General features: G+C 43.8%; 3 protein-coding genes across 10 annotated transcripts in view; 1 reads left to right on the top strand and 2 right to left on the bottom strand.

The window, feature by feature from the left end:
* The first annotated feature begins 19 nt into the window (after positions 1-19).
* Positions 20-9,377, top strand: LOC110508490 (E3 ubiquitin/ISG15 ligase TRIM25). Of its 4 annotated transcripts, none has more exons than XM_021589035.2 (8): positions 20-154; positions 347-629; positions 4,401-4,718; positions 5,704-5,796; positions 5,887-5,971; positions 7,750-7,839; positions 8,076-8,135; positions 8,244-9,377. In XM_021589035.2, exons 2-8 carry the CDS (start codon positions 360-362, stop codon positions 8,774-8,776), a joined length of 1,449 nt encoding a protein of 482 aa, XP_021444710.1. In that variant the 5' UTR covers positions 20-154; positions 347-359; the 3' UTR covers positions 8,777-9,377. The 4 variants fall into 4 exon arrangements, with proteins under 4 accessions (XP_021444710.1, XP_021444712.1, XP_021444709.1 ...); XM_021589037.2 differs by having other exon boundaries at positions 21-154; positions 344-623; XM_021589034.2 differs by having other exon boundaries at positions 21-154; positions 344-629.
* Positions 9,378-10,078: 701 nt separating this feature from the next.
* On the bottom strand, positions 10,079-18,483 carry tox4a (TOX high mobility group box family member 4 a). 5 transcript variants are annotated; one of them, XM_021589028.2, is made up of 9 exons: positions 18,349-18,483; positions 16,701-16,766; positions 16,267-16,563; positions 15,884-16,138; positions 13,502-13,906; positions 12,842-12,922; positions 11,972-12,724; positions 11,737-11,891; positions 10,079-11,562 (listed from the first exon to the last, which is right to left on the bottom strand). In XM_021589028.2, exons 1-9 carry the CDS (start codon positions 18,469-18,471, stop codon positions 11,505-11,507), a joined length of 2,193 nt encoding a protein of 730 aa, XP_021444703.2. In that variant the 5' UTR covers positions 18,472-18,483; the 3' UTR covers positions 10,079-11,504. The 5 variants fall into 5 exon arrangements, with proteins under 5 accessions (XP_021444703.2, XP_021444708.2, XP_021444704.2 ...); XM_021589033.2 differs by having other exon boundaries at positions 13,502-13,852; XM_021589029.2 differs by having other exon boundaries at positions 16,267-16,560.
* Positions 18,484-19,746: 1,263 nt separating this feature from the next.
* Positions 19,747-24,174, bottom strand: part of chd8 (chromodomain helicase DNA binding protein 8) — a 28,906-nt gene continuing 24,478 nt past the window's right edge. The window contains exons 34-39 of the mRNA XM_021589027.2: positions 23,789-24,016; positions 23,485-23,580; positions 22,951-23,094; positions 22,713-22,817; positions 22,496-22,600; positions 19,747-20,852 (exon numbers count right to left, since the gene is read on the bottom strand). Coding sequence (XP_021444702.2) covers positions 20,508-20,852; positions 22,496-22,600; positions 22,713-22,817; positions 22,951-23,094; positions 23,485-23,580; positions 23,789-24,016 — 1,023 coding nt within the window. The 3' untranslated portion in view covers positions 19,747-20,507. The remainder of the gene's footprint in view (positions 20,853-22,495; positions 22,601-22,712; positions 22,818-22,950; positions 23,095-23,484; positions 23,581-23,788; positions 24,017-24,174) is intronic.

The following is a 24,174-nucleotide window of genomic DNA, read 5'->3' as shown; positions in this document are numbered from 1 at the left end:
CAGACTACTTCCCTGTTGTGAAGTGGCTCCAATGACAGTTGAGTCTAGCCCCGCCTCCAAAGGAAGTATACACAGGGAGCCTTGCTTTCACTTTTGAATGTTTGCACTATACAGTGAAGTACACACAGGCAAGGACCGAAAGCTGACTTTACAGGTAAATTATTGCATTTTGTGTGATTTAGCGGCAGTGCACAGACCTTCCCATGTCTAATTGCCTACTACGCTAACATGCCATTCACTTCAGCAGCTGGCTACTATTTGAAACGGACATTTTGGAGCACCACCTACAGCAGTCAGGGGATACTTCATTTCCTTTTAACCTTATACTCCAATATTTGAACAGCAGGAAAGGGAGCAAGATGGACGAAGACTGTACCATTCCTCTGTCAAGCAAAACCCAGCTTGAGGTGTTGCTGACATGCCCAGTGTGCCATGACATATTTAAAGACCCGCACCAGCTGTCCTGTGGGCACAGCTACTGTATGGTGTGTCTGGAGGGCATAATAGACTTCGGTTCAAACATGCCCTTCCGCTGCCCAGACTGCAGGGCCTACTTTGGATCCACGATTGACGTCCAGAAGAGCTATACCCTGGCTAACATCGCAGAGGACTTCAGAGAAAACGTAAAGGTGCTCCTCTCAATTTGTTCACAGATCTGGTTTATTACTTTTGCCAAGACTTCTGTTCCATTTATCATAATTTGTGTCTCTATCGAGCTGTCAGACCCGAGGCCATTATGAATCACTACGCCGGGCAGACATTTGATTTCCATAGGCTGGCCAGCTATTTGTGAACGATTTTTTAAATGGGTGTAATAGGAAAGACCATAGGCAGTTCATGTGTTTCAAGTTTTGGGAAGCTTACCATTTATCCTACCATTTCTACTGATATGCACATTTTCGTGGAACAGTTTCCTTTCCTCTCAAAATCATTGTCACGTGGTGAATCATACAAATGACATCTAAAAGTTCAAATTCAACAATGGTGAGAGCACTAGCCTCTGACACATTGATACACTGTGATCCATTGGCGGCTAAATAAGTGAGAGCATAGAACTCAAGAGAGAACTTCCATTATCAACTAATTAAAATACATAAAAACAGTTGAAAATATCCTGATGAAAATTCCGGTTGTTTCAATCACATTCATCTCTCTTCTCCGCCTGTCTGCCTCCCTTTCTATCTGTCTTGACTTGAGTTTTTGCTAGTGAAGTTTTCACGTGGTCAGACCGGAAGCTGTAACGAACGAATTTGGAACAGTGGATCCACTCGCCTATTCCGGGAGCTCAAATTTTCCTTCGCCAGTGAGCTGCTTCTTCGGTGGGGTTTATCGGGGTTGGCATCCAACGTTGTGGTGCATTACCGCCACCTACTGCAATGGAGTGTGGGCCAGCTATAGAAACTAAATCCAGCCCAGTTGGTCTTAAAAAAAGAACCACATATTTGAGACTATATCTAATGACGTTCTACTCGGTATTCTCTTTAAACTACTTCCCTTCTGGTGAGCTTGGGACAGAAAGCTGTTTTTATGGCATTTCCACTGGATATATGGGATCACCAGTTATTTTGCTCTTTCACACACTGGCTTTGTGATTATTGAGGCCGGGAGTGTTGGAATGATTTACAAATAATGAGGAACAATCATTCCCAATAGCTGTAAAATAAATTAAATTATATAAAAAAAAGCTTTGTTGACTTGTGCGAGGCAAAGAACACAGTGGTGAGTTAAGACCAGTGGCAATTTTAGCATGTAATTCTTGATGGGGCAAACTCAACATATATTTTGTTTATATACAGGCCAGCAAAGCCAATAAACAACGCTAAATAATGTATTAATTGCACTAGAACGGTGACAAACGGTGCCTTCAAACTGTTAGGGTCTACATAAAGCTGTGCCAACAGCAGAGATTTCTTTTCAGCATCATGGAGTGAATCCTTACCCCTTCTACACCTGGCTATCAGCAGAACCTTGTCTGGCAGCAAAACAGTTAATTCAGCCTTGTTTACTGCCTTTAAAAAAAAACATAGCTGATATGGCTGACTTGCTTAAACAAATGTGGTTTCTACTGACAATTGAGATGTAAAAACTGTGGCATAAGGGAATGTTGAGCGGATAAGAAGCTATCTTTAACTTCGATTAAGACATTAATGAGCGAGCTAAGACCGGCGTAGTCAATATAACTATGTGTTGAGCACTTTTGAAATGTACAGCAACAGAATTCAGAATCCATGGGCCTTGCTTACAGTATTCTCCCTGTACAAGTCAGAACCGTAGGATAAATAGAGGGGGCATATCTTACAATATTCAATGATGGCATTTCTCTAAAACAGGCTATAGGCTACATGTGCACCACCAAGTCAGAACAGTAGGCTAAATTATAAGGGGGAAAGTGCCCAAATTATTAGGGTGAGTCACATGGGCTACTAACAGCTTTCTACACAACATACAATTAGTATTACTTTATTAGCTACAGTATAGATATCTCCCTGGCATATTACATACTTTATGCAGCAGCATATAATATATTTTTGGACTCACGGTTGTGCTGTGCTCACTTGAACAGGAAGGCAGGGCGGCTGTCCTTCTTGTGGGCAAATTTTGTCATGGAACTCTGGCATTCTCTGTATTGATGGTGCTTTAAAGAAAACTGTTAACTCGGATAAAAACAAGGTCAAATCATGACGTCAGTGATCTTCAGGTCAGCGCTTCAAAAAGAGGCCAGGGTTCCCGACTTGGATTTCTGAGTTGGATGACCGTTCAATTTTTTTTTTCCTAGACAGAGCTCGTTTTTTTCAGAGTTCTCAGTTGTCTTTAACTCACTGAACTCTGAGATTAACCAGTTCTGAGGTTCCAGTTGTTTTGAACGCTGCAGAAGTCATGATGGATTGACAGCATGGCCAATGTATTCAACCTTTTCCGGAAAATAGACCCTTAAACCCAGACTTGGACCACACACCCTCTCCACTGATTAGCAGGCAGAGGAAGCAAAATAGTGATTGCTTTGCAACGCTTGTAGTTAGCCACTGATTCCTTCCAAACCACTCAAACCACTGCGATTTCAAACTTGTTGTGTAATATTTATGTCCAATGGCCGATGAGCACTGATACCTTTTATCTCTAATTTCTCTTCATATGACAAGGACTGAAATGGATTTGCCAGTAGATTGTCGACGTGATTCCTGATGACTGCATGCTAGTTAAGATTTTGAAAGTATGATGTTGACATGATCAGTCCAATCAAAGCTACTGTAGATATAACGTGATTTGTCATTTTATCTGTGGCCAATGACCTTGAGCCTTCTTGTATGGGCACTTCTAATGTAAATCTATGACAGCACCCAAGTAGGCTTGAACTTTCTAGCTCTCCCTGTAGTTTTTGCGGTGACGTAGTGTCCCCATGAGTGACAGAACACTGAGCCAATCCCGGACGTAATTAGAGAAGATTACCAACCTCTACGCTCTGTATTTTCCGCTGGCTGCCCCTCCACCACAGACAGCACTGAGCTAGGCTGCAACACCTGCAGCTTTATTAACTCAATAAATGTGTTTAGAAACTGATATGTGACACACATTAACGCCAAAATAACATGCAGAATAGGCACAAACTTTTTGGGAATTATTGTATGCATTTTTATTTTAGCTAAACCGAAAGGACAAGGTAAAAATCTGTTGTTCTGCCCTTGAGGAAGGCGATTAACCCACTGTTCCCCGGGCGCCGAAGATGTGGATGTTGATTAAGTCAGCCCCCCGCACCTCTCAGATTCAGAGGGGTTGGGTTAAATGCGGAAGACACATTTCAGTTGAAGGCATTCAGTTGTACGACTGACTAGGTATCCCCCTTTCCCTTTCCTAAACAGATGGGACTCAAAACCGAGATGCTCATGTCTCCGCCCTAACAATGGGAGTCTTTGTCCCAAAGGCGGGAAGACGGGCAACAAGTTTAGGTCTGCATATTATTCCCGTTGAAACACATTAGGCTTATACTGGACAGATTTTGTGAGCCCTCTCGCTTCGCCTCTTCCTCTCTGCTGAAACTATATCACCGGAGAAAGCGTTTGAGCGAGAGAAACAGCGCCCCTTTATATATAGCCCATGTATCTGATGCTGTCTGGACAGAAATCGCATGACTTGCCATACTCTTTTGATCCAGACAGCATCACATACATGGTCTACACATACTGAGACAGAGGGACGCTGCTTCGCTTGCTTGGATGCTTGAGCTGAGATTGATGCGTCTCTCAGTCAAATAATGGATAAATATTTCAATATCTCATTTGGGAGGGCAAGGAAGTACGGTAGGGTGGGCTCATAACTCTGGCCCTGCTACCTGTCACTAGATTGGTTTTGCTGACTTATAAATTAACCATGATTAACTGATTGATTTTCTGATTTAATTGAAGGCTAAGAAGACAGAGAGTGCATATTGTGACTGCTGTCCAGAGAAACAGAGCCTGGCAGTGAAGACGTGTCTGAAGTGTGAGGTGTCACTGTGTCAGGAGCATGTCCAGGATCACCTGCAACTCCCTGCCTACATGGGACACCCTCTGGTCAAACCCCTGGGGGACCTGAGCAGGAGGAGGTGCCCTGAGCATGACGATGAGGTGCTGAGGTACTACTGCTCCATGTCGAAAACCTACATCTGTAATATCTGTGCCATGGACAAGAAGCAGATGAACCTCACCGCTGACACCACCAACGTTCTGGGGAGAAAACTGACTGTGAGTTTTTCCCCTCTCTTCTTAAGGATAGCCATAGGAGAAATATGTACAATGCTAGTTTTACATTCTTGATTTATTTTCTGTTACCCTCCTTCAACCAGAGTAAATGGGGTGTGGTGTGGCGGGGTAGCATTTGGGGGGCAGAGAGTTTCTCATACACATAGTACACTTCCAGGCAAGTACTGTAGAAATCCCAGGTTTGAGAATGAAGTGAGGTTCTTCCGGTCTTAATCCCCCAAAAATTGTCTCTCAAACACAAACTATATCGACTTTATTATCCCACCAGGGGGAAATTTGTTTGTTCATGTGCTTAAAAGACACAAATAAATAAACCATAAAACACAGAATGATACACACACCACCCAGAGACACTGCCCATGCAGAATGATTGGCACAAAATTATAATGTATAATATCGCAGACAAACAAACACATCGGTATAATAGCACTATTTAAGCACAAGTACATATACACGGAGTATACCAAACATTAAGAACATTGACCCTCAGAACAGCCTCAGTTCGTCGGGGCATGAACTCTAAAAGGTGTCGAAAGCGTTCCACAGGGATGCTGGCCCATGTTGACTCCAATGCCTCCTACAGTTGTGTCAAGTTGGCTGGATGTCCTTTGGGTGGTGGACCATTCTTGATACACACGGGAAATTGTTGTGTGGAAAACCCAGCAGCGTTGCAGTTCTTAATAAAAGCCGGTGCGCCTGGCACCCACTACCATACCCCGTTCAAAGGCACTTCAATTATTTGTCTTGCCACTTCACCCTCTGACATTCACAATCCATGTCTCAATTGTATCAAGGCTTAGAAATCCTTTAACCTTGTCTCCTCCCCTGATTTAAGTGGATTTAACAAATTACATCAATAAGGGATCATAGCTTTCACCCGGTCAGTCTGCCATGGAACAGAGCAGGTGTTCTTAATGTTTTGTATACTCGGTGTACAGCTGTGAGTATGTGTGTAAATGGGTTTCAGGCATTTATGGAGCAGCAGTTCCAGGTGCTAGAGGGAAAGCTACAGGAATGCAAGGACTCTGTCAGCAAGTTGAAAGAAGACTTCAAAAACGAAGTTAGTCCAGCGTTTGTGCACTCTACTGTAATGCTTTGATTGTTTTTTTGATTTGTTGTGAGATTCATAGTTTTATTTCTCTGTGCACAGAGGCAGAACTCTAATTCCAAAGACTCCCGCATTAACAGTGTAACTGTGGTGTTGCTGTGCCTCTGGTTCATTGTCCTTTATTATGGTGAGTAGATCTGATAATGACGCAGTCAGTCACGACTTGGATTTCTTTTATATAGTATTAAATGAGCCATTTACTCTCTTACTTGCCCCAAATAACATTGTCAACCATTGACCTGCATACACTTGGACTTCAGCAAGGTGTATGTGTGGGTGTATCAAATCAAATTCTATGGGTCACATACATGTGATTAGCAGATGTTATTGCGGTTATAGCGAAATGCTTGTGCTTCTAGCTCCGACAGTGCAGTAATATCTAACAAGTAATATCTAACAAAGTACACCACATATACCCAATACACACAAATCTAAGTAGGAATGAATTAAGACTATATGCATATGGACGAGCGATGTCAGAATGGATCGGACAAAGATACAGTAGAATAGTACAGAAAAAACAGTATATACATATGAGATGAGTAATGTAAGATATGTAAGCATTATTAACTGAATGAGATACCCTATAATAGTATAGAAAACAGTATATAGACATGAGATGAGTAATGCCACATATGTAAACATTACTAAAGTGACTAGTGTTCCATACCTTAAAGTGGCCAGTAATTCCTAGTCTATGCCTATAGGCAGCAGCCTCTAATGTGCTAGTGATGGATGTTTAACAGTCTGATGGCCTTGAGATAGAAGCTGTTTTTCAGTCTCTCTGTCCCAGCTTTGATGCACCTGTACTGACCTCGCCTTCTAGATGATAGCGGGGTGAACAGGCAGTGGCTCGGGTGGTTGATGTCCTTGTTGATCTTTTTGGCCTTCCTGTTACATCGGGTGCTGTAGGTGTCCTGGAGGTTGGGTAGTTTGACCCCGGTAATGCGTTGCGCAGACCGCACCACCCACTTTCAATTGTGCATCTGTAAAAATGTGTGAGGGTTTTAGGTGACAAGCCACATTTATTTAGCCTCCTGAGGTTGTAGAGGCTTTGTTGCACCTTCTTCACCACACCGTCTGTGTGGGTGATCCATTTCAGTTTGTCAGTGATGTGTGCCTCAAGGAACTTGAAGCTTTCCACCTTCTCCACTGCGGTCCCTTCGCTGTAGATAGGGGGGTGCACCCTCTGCTGTTTCTTGAAGTCCACGATCATCTCCTTTTTGTTTTGTTGACGTTGAGCACCACTCTCCCAGAGCTCACACCTCCTCCCTGTAGGTTGTCTCGTCATCGTTGGTAATCAAGCCTACTACCGTTGTGTCGTCTGCAAACTTGATGATTGAGTTGCAGGCATGCTTGGCCACATAGTCATGGGTGAACAGGGACTACAGGAGGGGGCTGAGCACGCACCCTTGTGGGGCCCCAGTGTTGAGGATCAGCGGAGTGTGGGTGATATTTCCTACCTTCACCACCTGGGGGCGGCCCGTCAGGAAGTCCAGGATCCAGTTGCACAGGGCGGGGTTCAGTCCCAGAGTCTTGAGTTTAATGATGAGCTTGGAGGGTACTATGGTGTTGAATGCTGAGCTATAGTCAATGAACAGCATTCTTACATGGGTCTTCCTCTTGTCCAGATGGGATAGGGCATTGTGCAGAGTGATGGCAATTGCATCGTCTGTGGATCTATTGGGGCGGTAAACAAACTGAAGTGGGTCTAGGGTGTCAGGTAAGGTAGAGGTGATATGATCATTGACTGGTCTCTCAAAGCACTTCATGATGACAGAGGTGAGTGCTGCGGGGCGATAGTCATTAAGCAGTTACCTTTGCCTTCCTGGGCACAGGCATAATGGTGGCCGTGTGTGTGTGTGTGTGCGTGTGTGTCTGATGAACATTTTGTCTCCATCACAGCATATAGTTCCTCTCTGGAAAATCAAAACCTCACAGACACACTGAAGAAACAGGAGACTCTCTTGCACGATGTCTACTCCTCCGTGGCAGGTGAGAAGCAAATAAATAACTTTTGTTCTTTGCGGATGATCAAACTTGAAGATTCCTGTACTGTAGAAATAAGTATAGCTGCACAATGTCTACTTCTTCGTGGCGGGTGAGAAGCAAATAAATAACTTTTGTTCTTTGTGGATGATCAAACTTGAAGATTCCTGTACTGTAGAAATAAGTATGGCAATACATCTTTGTTGCTGTGGTAATAAGCGATGTGATGTATTTGTTTACAGAATTCATAGTTGACAATCCACCAAAGGGCTACAGAAATGCAGACACCAGAGAAGCCCAACGTAAGCAGTGATACAATGGGTCTATAGTGTGTGTGTGCGTCAGTCTATCACTGATCTGATGTGCTTGTTTGTGTGTCACTGATCTGTGTCCCCATTTGTCTTTCTTAGGTGCGCTGACTCTGGACGTAGACTCGGCCAGCCCTTTTCTCAAAGTGTCCATTGATCTCCAGTCTGTGGAGAGAGTGGAGGACAAACTGTCCCTCCCCAGCCACCCCTCCCGCTTTGACAAAGCCCCCCAGGTTCTCACCACCCAGTGCTACTCCTCTGGGAGACATTACTGGGAGGTGGAGGTCAAGGGCTACTGGGACATCGCTGTGTCCTACCAGAGCATTAAGCGCAAGGGGACTGAGGGCCCTGTTTTTGGCCTCAACAAGGAATCCTGGAGCATCACACACAATGCAAAGGGAAATCTGTTTGCCTACCACAACAAGATGAAGAGGGAAATCGCCAATTCATTGAAAGGCAACAGAGTGACAGTGGTGGTAGACTTTGCGAAGGGAACCATCACTTTTTCTGAGGTGAATATCAACCTGATCAAGCTGCACCAGTTCAATGCTCAGCTCAGTCAGCCTGTGTGCCTGGGATTTGGCCTGTACCGCGTAGATCCTCCCAGTAGAGTCGCCATTATAAAGACCCAGTAGTGGCCCTCCACGGCACACTCATCACAAAGCACTGGACTGTAGAGAATAACCAAGTATTGTCTCTGCTGAAACAAATATGTAAATGTTTTACTACAACTCCCGTTGTCTCAGGTTTCTATTATACAAATAATGTTGACATGATTCTATTGCATCTTGATTAAATAAGTTTAAATGATTGTTTTACCTGATGTGTCCAACGTATTTTTTAAATATATTTTTTTACATTATAGTCGTTTAGCAGACGCTCTTATCCACAGCGACTTACAGTTAGTGTATTAATCTTAGGATAGCTAGGTGGGACTACCACATCAGTCATAGTAGGTAAATTTTTTCTCTCAAAGTAGCTATCAGCGAAGTCTGTGCTAGTAGTAAAAAAAAAAATGGCTCTATTCAATCCGCATGGCGGAAGTTCAGCTTTACAGCTTGATTGCAGTTTAAAGGCAAAGTTCCGCTTTAGCTAGCGGAGACCCCATTCAAGATAAACGTGCCATTTGTCAGTTCAATCTGAAATGACCTTTACATGTCTATCACGGAATCTGTAACTCTTTAGCTTTACAGATTGAAGTCAAGTGAAGTTAAAATAAAAACCTTACCTAATGTACTTTGTGGGGGTGTTTTAATTAAGATACTTTAAGATAATTAAGATACTTTGAAGAGGTAGGGTTTCAGATGTTTTCAGAACATGGGCAGGGACTCTGCTGTCGTAGCGTCAGAGGGAAGCTTGTTCCACCATTGGGGTGACAGAACAGAAAAGGGCTTCGACTGGGACAAGAGGGATATGCCCTCCCATAGGGGTGGGAGGGCCAGCAGACCCGAGGTGTCAAAACTAAGTACTCAGGGGTGTAGGGTTTGAGCATAGCCTGAAGGTAGGGAAAGGCAGTTCCCCTTGCTGCTTTTTGTAGTAGATGCATCAACTGGAAGCCAGTGGAGTGTGCGGAGGAGCGGATTGACATTCTGAGAATTTAGGAAGGTTGAACACCAGGTGTGCTGGGCATTCTTTAAAAATTGCAGGGGTTTGATGGCACAAGTGTGGAGCCCAGACAACAGCGAGTTGCAGTAGTCCAAACAGGAAATGACTAGGACCTGCACGGTTTCCTGTGTGCATACCCATGGGAAGTAGCAACCCAATTAAAAAAATAGGCCTTTATTACTCCTGTATGAGTGGAGAATATTTTTGTTTACTGTAAAGGATGTATTAAGTAAATTCAGTGAAAGGCTCATTACTGTTGGTCTGTCGCAGCCATCCCTTTTAGCACAAACATTATTCACCGCTACTCAGTAAATGAGACACCAGAGTTTGAGCTCTTTATCTTCATTGCTCTTTTATTTAAAAATAATGGAATAACATGAAAGTCAAATTGACCTTGATTTCTACAGTCATTTATTCACACCGGACTAGACACAGTGGACTTTTATTTTACAATAATGAAAAGTAAGAAAGTCTCTAGAGCCCACTAAACTATATGTGAACAGAAACCAAGAGCCTAGCATGATACACCACTTTCCTCAATCTGATATTTTCACTATTTCCTGGCAGTTACTTAAAAAAAGAGACGCTGAGAATTTTTTTCAGAGAACCTAAAGGAAACCAACAAAAGAAAGGTGGGTATCAAATATTTATCCAAATAGATAAGAATAAAGATGGAAAACTTTTTATGAAGCTTTTGGCTGTCAAAACTGACTTCAAAAATAAAAGTATGTGGACACCCCTTCAAATTAGTGTATTCGGCAATTTCAGCCACACCGTTGCTGACCAGTGTATAAAATCGAGCACACAGTCATGTAATCTTCATAGACAAACATTGGCAGTAGGTTGGCCTTACTGAGCTCAGTGATTTTCAACGTGGCACTGTCATAAGATGCCACCTTCCCAACAAGTCAGGTTGTGAAATTCCACCCCTGCTAGAGCTGCCCTGGTCAAATGGAAGTGCTGTTATTGTGAAGTGGAAATGGTCTAGGAGAAACAACGGCTAAGACGTGAAGGGGTAGGCCACACGAGCTCACAGAACGGGACAGACGTATGCTGAAGTGCACAGAGCCCTGATCTCAACTCCATCGAACACCTTTGGGATGAATTGGAACGCCGACTGCGAGCCAGGCCTAATCGCCAAACATCAGTGCCCGACCTCACGAATGCTTTTATGGCTGAATGGAAGCTCGTCCCTGCAACAACGTTCAAACATCTAATGGAAAAATATTGCCAGAATAGTGAAGGCTGTTATTGCAGCAAAAGGGAGGACCAATTCCATATAAATGCCTATGATTTTGGAATGAGAGGTTCGATGAGCAGGTGTCCACATACTTTTGGTCATGTAGTGTATGTCAACATGTGACAGCACTATGATCCAATGTACCCTCTGGAATAGAGCCCTTTAGAACCCCACTATGATTTCAGGTTCCTTCATATGGTATACATCCTCTCATAACACCATCATTGTGAATGGACCCGCTGAAAAAGTATGCACGTCCAAACAATACAACACACAAAAAATTATATACTTCACGCCCTGTCCTCGCACGTTTTATCTCGGCCACTGTCCATCTCTAAATTAATCCCATGTGTTACGTTGATCATTTCCTTCCACTGGATCGCTTGGTGGTACATGGCACTCTTCTCCAAACGTCATTTCTTCCTCTCATCCCACTCAGTCTACCTTAGGCCTGTTATCACCCCTGACCCAACAAGACGCAAATCACAATTCTCCCCTTGTCTGGGTGTGGCCGGTCTTTACTTGACAACCATGGTGTTGTGATTCCTGATGGAGCACCAGGCCATGAAGATATCCCTGAAGGAGAGAAAGGGGAAAAAAGACTTGTCTTTTTAATTTTTAAGTCAACATAATCAATCACGCTCCTTTTTCTATTCCAACACAACTTCTACTTAAACTTCCCAAAAAAACGACAAACTTTTCTCACAGAGAGAAAGGAACACAAATACGTTGATATCCAAACCCACAAACCTGCAGTGAGTGGCGACACATTCACTGCTGCAGTACTCTTTGTCCCAGTCCGTGCTCTCTATTGCAGGGTTGGTGCATCCTACTCGTACACAGAGAGTCAGGGGGCCAGAAGTAGCGTCAGTGGCACGTGGAGACACATTGAACTCCATTTCCATCTGAAGAAAAAGAGGTGAAAGTTGAGCAAGAAGCTGAGAGGAATATTATATTTAACATTGGATCAGAAACCACAGCTAACCTCTCCCGAAGTGAACTCTTCCGTAACCAAATCCTCATCCGCACTCGTCGTCAAGTCAGTGGACTTCGCCAACTGCAGAGCCACTGTAGGGGTAGAGTATGCTGATGCAGGCACAGCGGAAGTGGTGACACCAATTGAGTGGGCGGTTGCTGTTGTCGTAACAATAATAGGCAAGGATGAGTCTGCCTGCAAAGAGGCCGGGACTATCTTGATCTGTAGTGGAGGGGGAGGTGTGGCGGTGATGGACACAGGAAGCCCCGGCCCGGCATTCCCTCCTCGGGGCTTGGCCTGTAGGGGAGGCGGGGCTGGGGAGTGTACCATCTGCTGGAGCCGCGGGGGAGGAGGGGCATGCTGCATCTGCAGCAGAGGTGGGGGCTGGCGTGGGGCTGAGGGCAGCAGGGTGCGCACGCCGCCAGGGAGCACCGTCACCATGGAGTTGGGTATCTGATGGAGCTTAGCCCCGGCCTGGAGCATCTGTTTGGAAATTATGATCTTGGTGATGGTGGGGGTCAGGGTCGGGGTGACTGTGGGGCCCAGGGTGGGGGGCTTGCAAGCTCCTGTGCGGGAACGCGTGGTGACTTGGGGGACGTCCAGAATAATGTTGGAGGCGCAGATGTTGGTGATGGTATTCTGGTCTGCGATGTGTTGGGGGAGACGGGGGGGGCGGGCGGGAGCCAGGGGGGCCAAAGGCACTGGCTCAGGTATTGGAGGAGGTGATGGTGAAGAAGCTGTGTCCATCACATCAATGGAGGGCTGGGGAAATGAGCACATTTATTGAAGAGGTAACAATAGCTTTTAGACATTTACAGTAAAATATTGTCAGCACTACAGTCACGGTTTCCAAGCAAAGTCAGGCCAAGAGTTTCTCACCTGTGAGAGCTGGTTGGCTCTGTAAGCTGCTAGTGCCTTCAGGTACTCCTTTTTCGCTGCTTCCGTCTTTCTCTTATACACCTAATAGTGACAGGGTATAATTACATAAGACGTGAGTAAAGGCTACATTTTTATTAATTTTTTACCACAAATGTCCTTGAAATTTTGTAAATGTACAGTTAACTGACAAAATAAAGGAAACACCTACATAAAGTATCTTAATAGAGTGTCGGGCCACCACAAGCCACCAAAACAGCTTCAATGCGCCTTGGCATAGACTCTACAAGTGTTTGGAACTCTTTTGGAGGGATGCAACAACATTCTTCCACGAGTAATTCCATCATTTGGTGTTTTGTTGACGCTGGTGGAAAACACTGTCAGGCACCGCTCCAGAATCTCCTATAAGTGGTTCAATTGGGTTGAGATCTGGTGACTGACACACACCCTTTAAACCCTCTGCTTCTTTGAGACCCCTCTTTCAAAGCCACAGATCTTTTTCTAGCCATGGTCATCAAAATAAAAGAATAATTAACTCAGGAACCACACCTGTGTGGAAGTACCTGCTTTTTAATCTATTTTGTATCCCTCATTTACGCAAGTGTTTCCTTTATTTTGGCTGTTACCTACATGTGTATTAGTCAAAGTGTATGTACTGTATACCTGTTTCTGCTCTTCCCCAAGACTGTCCCACATGGAGGCTACTATCGTGGACACCTCTCCAAATGTGGCGTTGGGGTTCTGGCCCTTGATGGCAGCCTGAGTGTCCCTGAAGAACAGGGCGTAGGCAGAGACGGGTTTCTGGGGCTCGTTGGGGTCTTTCTTCTTCTTCCCCTTCTTCCCTCCTCCAGGCCCTGCCGTAGCGGCCACCATGGCCGGCTTGCCCCCGCCGCGCCTCACCAAGGCAGGGGAGACTGAGGAGGAGAGCATGGGGGAAGAGGCTGGCATGGTGGAGAGGTGGGAGAGTACCGCAGGGGAGACAGACAGGGACATCGGAGAGTCGACCAGCACACTCTTCAGGGTGACAGCGGGACCAGTGGACAGAGAAAGACGGGGAAAGATACAAGGCTAGATCAGCAGATTTAGTAAGACGCACCTTGCCGAAATTATTCAGACCCCTTGAATTTCTTCCAACGCGTGTGTTAAACTGGGATTAAAATTTATTTAATTGTTTAAAAAAATTAAGCAAAAAATACTAATGGTAAAGTGGAAGAAAAATGTATTAAAAGAAATGAGTGACCCAATTAGGTACCGTTTAAATTACGCTTAGCTTATAAAGGCTTCATAAAGCCTTCATAAGAGCTACATAAATGTGTTACAAAGAATCTAGAACCGTTTGTCATGCTTTATAAAGGGTTCATAAATGTGGCACAACTGTGAGACATATTCACCCATGTAAATTGTGACATAACCCACTGTCAAATATGATATAAACATGTGCATCATACAGTGTGACATTTCGTGCTGAAAGATGGCATACGCTCTAAAGTGAGGTCACGTTAGTCACATTACACCTAATTTTGGTGGTCCAATGCATCAAACTTCATTAGTTAGGGTTTGGTTTAAAATACAATTTTAAGAAGATAAATTGTGGAAATGGGTAGGGCTTATATATACTTAGGACTTTTGACTGTGTCATGTAGTGACGATTACGAAAATGACCAAAGATTTACAACTCAAATATATAGTCGTCATTGCATAAGTATTCAGCCCCTTTGTTAAGGCAAGCCTGAATTAGTTCAGGAGTCCAATTTGACTGTGTGAAATGAATAGGGGTTGGTATGTTTAAATAACTAAACCTTCCCTCTGCCCCCCATACATACAAAATCTGCATGGTCCCTCAAGCACAGATTCAACTACAAATACCAGGGAGCTTTTCGAAAAGCCTCATAAAAAAAAAAGGGCACTGATTGGTAGATAGGTAATAACCAATCAGACCTTGAATATCCATCTTAAAACATGGTCTAGTTAATAATTATGTTGTGCACTGTGTATTTAACCACCCAGACACCACAAAGGTACAGTCGTCCTTCTGAACTGAGCTGCAGGACAGGAATGAAACTGCTCAGGGGTGTTACCATGAGGCCATTGGTGATTTCAAAACAGCTACAGAGTTCAATGGCTGTGATGGGAGAGAACTGGGGATGGATCAACAACATTGCAGTGACTCCACAATAATAACCTAAATGACAGAGTGAAAAGAAGAACACAAATGTACAAAATATTCCAAAACATGCATCTTGTATGCAACAAGGCACTAAAGTAATACTGTAAAAGAACATGGCAAAGGAACACACTTTTTGGCCTAAATGCAAAGCTCTAGGTTGGGGGAAATGCAACACAACACACCACTGATTAACTGCCTCCTTATTTTCAAGCTTAGTGGTGGCTGCAACATGGTATGGGAATGCTTGACATCGGCAAATACTGGGGGAGTTTTTCAGGATAAAAATAAACAGGATAGGGCTAAGCATAGGCGAAAACCTGCTTCAGTCTGCTTTTACACCCGACACTGGGAGAGGAACTAACCTTTCAGCAGGACAATAACCTACAGCACAAGTCTACACTGGAGTTGCTTATCAAGAAAACAGTGGATGTTCCAAGTTACAATTTTGACTTAAATCTGCTTGAAATCCTATGGCAAGACTTGGAAATTGCCATCTAACCATAATCCCTAACATCTTGACAAAGCTTGAAGAATTTTGAAAATATATATATATATATATATATTTTTTTAAATCTGCAAATATTGCACAATCCAGGTGTGCAAAGCTCTTAGAGACTTACCCAAGAAGACTCCCAGCTGTAATGGCTGCCAAAGGTGTTTCTAACATGTATGGACTCAGGGAGCTGAATACTTATGCAAAGACTATATTTTACTTGTATTCATCTTTTAATAATGTTAGAATTTTTGTCCCACTTAGAGAGTATTGTGTGTAGATTGTTGACAAACATGACTTTTGTAACACAAAATGTGAAGAAATCCAAGGGGTCTGAATACTTTTGCAAGGCACTGTATAAACAAACATACAAACAGACACTCACCCTGAAGTCATCCATGTCATCATCCTGGAGGGAGCCCACTGGAGAGGGCGTGGCAGACAGCTGGTCAGGTGATTTGGAACGAGACAGAATGTTCCCGCCATGAAGGCCAAGCCCGAGCTGGGCACTCAGATCTGATTGGTCAATAGTGGTTAGCTGATTGTGTCCCAATAGGCCATGATTCATGTCACCAAGTGGGACATCAATGGTCATTGGAGAGGAGCTGCTGAAATGGGAGCCAATGGAGTGGCCAAGTTCCTAGAGTGACAAGGCCAGGAGCGTTTACTTAGCATTAGCGCTTAACAAAAAGCATCTTAACAAAGCATTAGCATTTGAGAAAAACACGTTCTTGATGCACAAAGCTATTCATAAAGTACACTACTTACCACCCCTAGTGTTGAACTGAGCAGGGCCCCCCCTCCGGGCTGGCTCATCACCCCCAAGCTTAGGTGCTCCAGGCCCTGAGAGGTTGTGTTCACATAGGTGGAGGCAAAGGAGGGGTCATTGCCCCCCACCACAGCATTCCTCACCAGGCTTCCAGCACCCGCGAGGCCCCCTGCTCCACCTGAGAGTTCCCCAAAATGGGAAACCACGTCCCCCACACTGAGTGCCGTGTCCGGGTCCAGGGAGATTGGAGGGATCTCAAACACCTCATCACCAAGACTGGGGGTATGGAATGTCTGCTAAACAGAGAGAAGGAGAAGGACAACTGTTAATGGGAAATATATATTGCATGAACATGTTAAGTGTAAATACACTGCACAATGTCAATAATATGTATTATAGAAACTGTGCAGGCTTCTAGGATCATGATACCCACCTCAGAGGATAGAAAAGGATGACCTGCCCCAGATATGGTAAGGTAATTATCACTGCCCCCTGGAAACTGCAAAACAGAAATGGGATTTAGTACTTGTTTTCTCAGTACAGTTGATCACAGCTCCTTTCAGTTCCAACATATCAGGCTCAATTGGGACAGTTACTTGACTCGCCTGCGGACGCATACACAACATAGGTTATTTTCATTTCGTGTGAATACTCTTTCCCCCCTTGTTTAGAAATAGGCCCCATACCTTGTTAATTGGGTCGTATCCATTATAAGCCTGTGCTTCCAAGAACTCCGGGTCGACATTCTGACCAGTGCCATCAGAAAGTTCAGAGTAAAAGTTAAGATCCATCGTGACAGACCAATCAAAATAGTGCGACTTAACTTCGAATCAACCAAGATTGGCGAGCTCTTTGCAGCTAATGTAGCTAGCTAGAGATCACCATCATGCCAGACAAGACGAATCAATCGACACACGTTTTCAACTGGTGTGCTAGCTATAACCGTTAGCAGTACATAAATAAAGGTAGCACGTCCAACTAATGTTAGCTAAGTAACCTCAGTTCACAAAATTAAATTGCAAATAACTGATTTGTTCAGCATTCTCAGATACTTGTAGCTCATCAAAGGAAACTCAATTCGCTAACGTTAGCTAGCCAGCTAGCAGGCTAGCCAACAATGCTAACGCCAGCTTCCAATGAAGCATTCGGATATAGCTCACGTTTGCTGTTATTTATTTTCTTACAAATTATTGGAAAGATCTTTGTTCCCCATAAGAACCGAAATCTGACCGTAAGATATTTAGCTAGCTATCAGGCAATTTGTCAAAATTACGTTGCTCGGGCTAACTCAGGTCCATATTCAGCCAACTCGACCAGGCTCGACGTTGTGATCTAGTCAATTAATATAGTAGTCGAACAAGTCTGTCTAATCGAGTAAACATAATCGATCGCGTACGCAGGACTAAAGAACATTTCAATGGAAATATCTCTAGAATATCTCCATTTATTTAACCTTACTGGACAACATAGTAATACAACTCTGCTCAGACCTATCCAAAATGTATAGGAAATTGGGATATGGGTCAATTTTGAATTATGCCCAAAGACTTCTCGAAGTGTACACTCCCCCTCGTGGAATTTTAAGGAATGGTGATGTGAGAACGGAGGAAACTTCCTCAATGCCAATCCAACACTCTTTATTGTGATGGACATAAGACTAAATATATGTTTCAAGACGATCTGATCATCCTAACTTGTAACGGTGTCCATTAAAATAGGTCGTTATACGTGTTCTTCGTGTGTGTCTGTGTGAGATCAGCTCGGGTAGGAGTTGCATGACAAAGCAAAGGAGTTGAGTCCAGCGAGAGAGCCTCTTTGTTTACATTGAAAAACTAGCTACTTATACAAGTTAATTAAATATTGTCATAGTAAAAAAGGGGTGTGATATGTAGGGTTTATTAGCTAAACAAATAACAGCCAGTGACTGTTGGTGAAGTTAACACAATCGTGGCAATTTTGGGAGATAAATCCAAAAGCTAGTTCAAGTGGCAAGATGGCAAAAAAGATGAAGGCGTTCAGTAGATGTAGCTAACAATCATACCCTATCTTCAATAACGAAATATTCGTAAACTATATCTTACCTCCATCCTCACTACATCGGTCCGCTGCTTTCCTAATTCTATTTTGTGTTTCCTCTTTTCGATACTTGGCTTCCGGGTTTCCTTGGATTTATTCTGGGGAAATGACGTCACCCTGTAGCGCATTCTTAGACTTCTTGGTACCGATGATAAACTTAATTTAAACAAGTATGACAAATCGTGCCATAAGAATGGTATTTACAACAGTTTTCACATACTTATTCAAATGAGTCAAACAGAACAGTGAAAGGTTGTTTAACAAAAACATGCTTTATTCCCTCATTCTCAACTATAGGGGCGGCAGGGTAGCCTAGTGGTTAGAGCGTTGGACTAGTAACCGGAAGGTTGTGAGTTCAAACCCCCGAGCTGACAAGGTACAAATCTGTCGTTCTGCCACTGTTCCCAGGCCGTCATTGAAAATAAGAATTTGTTCTTAACTGACTTGCCTGGTTAAATAAAGGTAAAAATAAAAAATACAGTGCAAATCAAAGTAATACAAAAAGTAATGTCAGATCAGATGACGTTTGATCACATAACCCAATATACCTCAAAGAAATGGATGTGTGTATACAGTCAGCGACTACTCTGCGTCTCACAAAGGCATAGTGGTCTGTCCACTGCTTGTTTCTTGGTGTCCTTTAGTAGTGGTTTCTTTGCAGCAATTCGACCATTAAGGCCTGTTTCACACAGTCTTCTCTGAACAGTTGATGTTGAGCTGCGTCTGTGACTTGATCTCTGTGAAACATTTGTTTGTCCTGCAATCTGAGGTGCAGGTAATTGCTGATTTCTGAAGCTGGTAACTCTAATGAACTTATCCTCTGGGTCTTCCTTTCCTGTGGTGGTCCTCAGGAGAACCCGTTTCATCATAGCGCTTGATGGTTTTTGCTACTGCACTTGATGAAACTTTGAAAGTTCTTGAAATTATCCACATGCACTGACCTTGCCATGTCTTAAAGTAATGATGGACTGTCATTTCTCTTTGCTTATTTGAGCTGTTCTTGCCATTATATGGACTTGGTCTTATACCAAATAGGGCTATCTTCTTAACAAGGCGCACCTGTTAATTGAAATGCATTCCAGGTGACTACCTCATGAAGCTGGTTGAGAGAATGCCAAGCGTGTGCAAAGCTGTCAAGGCAAAAGGGTGGCTACTTTGAAGAATCGCAAATATAATTTGGATTTATTTTACACTTTTTTGGTTACTACACGGTTCCATGTTGTTACATAGTTTAGATGTCTTCACCATTATTCTACAATGTAGAAAATAGTCAATATAAAGAAAAACCCTGTAATGAGTAGGTGTCCAAACTTTTGACTGGTACTGTAAGTGTAAACGGCAGAAGAAAAAAAAAACTCAAAACACATGCGGTCAAGAAAATACACAAGGACCAGAGGACTCAGCTGCTTTCACTGTAGATTGCTGTAATTCATATCACAGATACAGTCAGGTCATAAAACAATAATAATAACTCATTGCAGTCATCTTTGCACCATAGCACACAACTGACCTGCTCTACATTGTACAATACACCTATCTTTTTAGCACTGGATCAGTAACTAATATACCAGTAACCCCCCCCCCCCCCCCCCCTTACAGTTACCACATCCTTTCAGAAAAATGTACATCCACATATTGGACCCCTTCTAGTTCACTGACTCAACAGGGCGCAGAAAGGTCCTATGACATCAGACTCAGGCATCATGGGAGCAAAAGTTCTGGTCTGCTCAGTACATGTGTCCTCTCGTCCAGTTAAACTGGAGGACCAGCTTGGAGGTTCTTGGATAAAAAGGCTCCTAATACAGCAGGGCTCCCCTTAAAGATGAGGCTGGGAATGGGATGGGTTTTTGAGGGGTGGTTGAGCGAGAAGGAGAACAGTGGTTGGGCATGGAGAAACAGAGTTGGGCATGGAGTCACTTTGTTGGGGTTCAGGCTGCCAAGTGGATGGTCATGGAGGGAGGAGGAATATCATGAATGGAAAGAGTTGGGTGCAAACCTGCTCCTTTCCAAAAATCTACATAAAATAAAATGAATAAAAAGAACAAAAAAAAACAAATGAATCCATAATTCAATATAGATCATGATAAAAAATTAAATGAGGAATAGCATGAATAGGAAAAATAACATGATTTTTCGGGGACTATATTAGACAAGACGGGCTTGGTCAATCCTCTGAGCTGGAGGAAGAGTCCGAGTCCTTCTGCGGCATGATGACGTCGTCCAAAAGGGCCTCCCTGTCAGAACTCTCGTATCCGCCTTGTGACAAGCTGTCGCCGCCTTCCATCTTAACATCAAAGGCTTGAGTCAGGAAAGAAGAATCCTCCAAGTCTTCGTCCTCCATCATGTAGGCACCGTCTGAGACCAGGGTCTCTTCTTCACCTCCGCCCAGGAGTGGGTCCTCCAGCGGGTCAGGCTGGGGAGCGTGGTGGTGGCTGTGGTGACGGTCTCTCTTGGGAATGACAGAGTGTGCGGAGAGAAGCCGGTGGAAGAGGCTGTCTGGCAGAAAGCCCTGGAAGAAGAAGATCTACAGTTGAAGTCGGAAGTTTACATACACCTTAGCCAAATACATTTAAACTCAGTTTCACAATTCCTGACATTTAATCCTTACAAAAAGTCCCTGTCTTAGGTCAGTAAGGATCACCACTTTATATTAAAGATGTGAAATGTCAGAATAGTAGTAGAGAATTATTTCAGCTTTTATTTCTTTCATCACATACCCAGTGGGTCAGAAGTTTACATACTCAATTAATATTTGGTAGCATAGCCTTTAAATTGTTTAACTTGGGTAGCATTCCACAATAAGGGTAGCCTTCCACAATAAGTTCGGTAAATTTTGGCCCATTCCTCCTGACAGAGCTGGTGTAACCGAGTCGGGTTTGTAGGCCTCCTTGTTCGCACACGCCTTTTCAGTTCTGCCCGCAAATTCTCTATAGGATTGAGGTCAGGGCTTTGTGATGGTCACTACAGTACCTTGACTTTGTTGTCCTTAAGCCATTTTGCCACAACTTTGGAAGTATACTAGGGGTCATTGTCCATTTGGAAGACCCATTTGCCACCAAGCTTTAACTTCCTGACTGATGTCTTGATGTTGCTTCAATATATCCACAGTTTTCCTACCTCATGATGCCATCTATTTTGTGAAGTGCACCAGTCCCTCCTGCAGCAAAGCACCCCCACAACATGATGCTGCCACCCCCGTGCTTCACGGTTAGGATGGTGTTCTTCAGCTTGCAAGCCTCCCCCTTTTCCCTCCAAACATAACGATGGTCATTATGGCCAAACAGTTCTATTTTTGTTTCATCAGACCAGAGGACATTTCTCCAAAAAGTACAATCTTTGTCCCCATGTGCAGTTGCAAACCGTAGTCTGGCTTTTTTATGGCGGTTTTGAAGCAGTGACTTCTTCCTTGCTGTGCAGCCTTTCAGGTTATGTCGATATAGGACTCGTTTTTTGTGTGGATATAGATACTTTTGTACCCGTTTCCTCCAGCATCTTCACAACGTCCTTTGCTGCTGTTCTGGGATTGATTTGCACTTTTCACACAAGTACGTTTATCTCTAGGAGACAGAACATGTCTCCTTCCTGAGCGTTATGACGGCTGCGCGGTGTTTATACTTGCGTACTATTGTTTGTACAGACGGATGTGGTACCTTCAGGCATTTGGAAATTGCTCCCAAGGATGAACCAGTCATGTGGAGGCCTACAATTTATTTTCTGAAGTCTTGGCTGATTTCTTTTGATTTTCCCATGATGTCAAGCAAAGACACACTGAGTTTGAAGGTAGGCCTTGAAATACATCCACAGGTATACCTCCAATTGACTCAAATTATGTCTATTAGCCTATCAGAAGCTTCTAAAGCCATGACATAATTCTCTGGAAGTATGCTGTTTAAAGGCACAGTCAACTTACTGTATGTCAACTTCTAACCCACTAGAATTGTGAAATAATCCATCTGTAAACAATTGTTGTAAAAATTACTTGTGTCATGCACAAAGTAGATGTTCTAACAGACTTACCAAAACTATAGATTGTCAACAAGAAAATTGTGGAGTGGTTGTAAGACGAGATTTAATGACTCCAACCTAAGTATATGTCAAAATATTTTACTATCTGAAATTGAACCTATCCCCCTGTTAATAAAGGGTACTCACAGAGCACCGGGCAGTCTCAGCCCATTCTGGTGCAACTGCAGTGTCAGGATTCTCCTCCAGAAACTCCCTCAGATCCTGCAGCATAGGTCCATGCGCAGCCCCAACCTGAGCAAGAAAATAAAATAAATAAAAATGAACCCTCCGTCAACCAGCATCCCCAAATCAATATTTATTTGAGAGAGGAACCCCCCTGCACTCATCCTTTGCCATTTCTCACCTTCTTTCCTGTCCTCATATCAATTATGTTAATCTTCTCACTGCCCGACAGCGCTACTGCCTTCTCCGTCCTCTTCTTCTTCCTCTTGCTTCTGTTCACAAGGAGCTAGGGGTTCGCAGAAGACAGAGTCACTACAGCCGCAGTGGAAATCTCTAATTATTTTGCATTTCTCACAGTGCACTACTTTTATCCAGAGTCTCGTTTGAGCCCCAGCCATAGTCTTCTAGATATAATGTACCTCCAGCATGTCTCCCTCCACCTCATATTCTGGGTTCTCCTTCAGCCAGTTGGGCATGTCCCTGCGTCGAGGGGCCCGCTCCCCACTCAGCACTGTGCCCGTCATGGCATTGACCACCGGGACCGCTCCGTCTGGATCTGACAACTAGGGGGAAGTGAGAGTGAGCGAGGCTTGATGAATGCAGACATTGAATGAACATTTGAGTATGTAGCTTGTTACTTATTGTTGTCTACTGTTCTCAGACAAGTATCTGTGTATTATGAGCCGTCTTAACCACTGACTGCATGAGAATGTGGACAAGTATTGTATACACTGAGTATACAAAACACCTGCTCTTTCTTGACAGACTGACCAGGTGAAAGCTACGATCCCTTATTGATGTCACTTGTTAAATACATTTCAAAATCAGTGTAGATGAAGGGGAGACAGGTTAAAGAAGGATTTTTAAAGCCTTGAGACATGGAATGTGCATGTGTGCAGCTCAATATTAGGAAGGTGTTCCTAATGTTTTGTATACTCAGTCTATATGCGTACTTCTTGGTCCCTACGCTTCCTGCGCCCGCTCCCCTCTCCCCCTGACCCGTTGGACATCAAGGCATGCTTAGAGAAGGTCAGCTTCAGCCCCTCCTCCTAAGAGAGTTGGACAGTAAAAGAAAAGGGGGATGGAGAAAGAGGACAGACAACAATTTAGTCATCCCATCTGTACCTCAGTCACCCATGCTTTCTCCCAATTCACTTCAATGGCTTAAAAAGCTGAATCAGCTGTTATTACTGGGCTAGAACAAAAGCCCAGGACCAGAATTGATTCAACCCCTTTTCCATGTTCCTCTCATCTCACCTTGAGGAGTTTGACCGTGAACTCAGATTCCTCTCCATCTGCTCCTTCTCCACCGGGAGTGCTGTTGCCTTTCCGCATGAGCCGTGCAAAGCTGAGCTCATCCCCTGCCCCTAGGTCGTCAGAGCCTGGGTTGAGCTGGGCGTCAGAGGCGTAGCGCCGCCCTGTCGGCCACTGCCCAGACAGCACCAGTGTACAGAGGCTGTCCAGCCGGTTTATCAACACACGGTCCTGAGGGAGCAACCAGTCAATCACTCCACCGACACAACAAACCAAACCTTTTACTGTACAGTTTATTATTCAACGTCCTGTTATGACTATTTGAAGTACTAATGTGTAAGCTTTTACACAAACACAATACTGTTTGTTGAACCAGATCATCATACACA

The sequence above is a fragment of the Oncorhynchus mykiss genome, chromosome 28, assembly GCF_013265735.2.
Source record: "Oncorhynchus mykiss isolate Arlee chromosome 28, USDA_OmykA_1.1, whole genome shotgun sequence".
NCBI classification, from domain to species: Eukaryota; Metazoa; Chordata; class Actinopteri; order Salmoniformes; family Salmonidae; genus Oncorhynchus; species Oncorhynchus mykiss.
This window is presented reverse-complemented; position numbering and strand designations above follow the sequence as displayed.

Coding starts and splice junctions, on each gene's coding strand:
- LOC110508490 (XM_021589035.2), top strand. CDS start 360: ATGGACGAAGACTGTACCATTCCTCTGTCAAGCAAAACCCAGCTTGAG. Junction 7,840..8,075: donor TGTCTACTCCTCCGTGGCAG/GTGAGAAGCAAA, acceptor ATTTGTTTACAG/AATTCATAGTTGACAATCCA. Junction 8,136..8,243: donor AGACACCAGAGAAGCCCAAC/GTAAGCAGTGAT, acceptor TGTCTTTCTTAG/GTGCGCTGACTCTGGACGTA.
- tox4a (XM_021589028.2), bottom strand. CDS start 18,471: ATGCGCTACAGGGTGACGTCATTTCCCCAGAATAAATCCAAGGAAACC. Junction 11,892..11,971: donor AAGAGTTCACTTCGGGAGAG/GTTAGCTGTGGT, acceptor CTTTTTCTTCAG/ATGGAAATGGAGTTCAATGT. Junction 11,563..11,736: donor TGTGTCGCCACTCACTGCAG/GTTTGTGGGTTT, acceptor TCTCTCCTTCAG/GGATATCTTCATGGCCTGGT.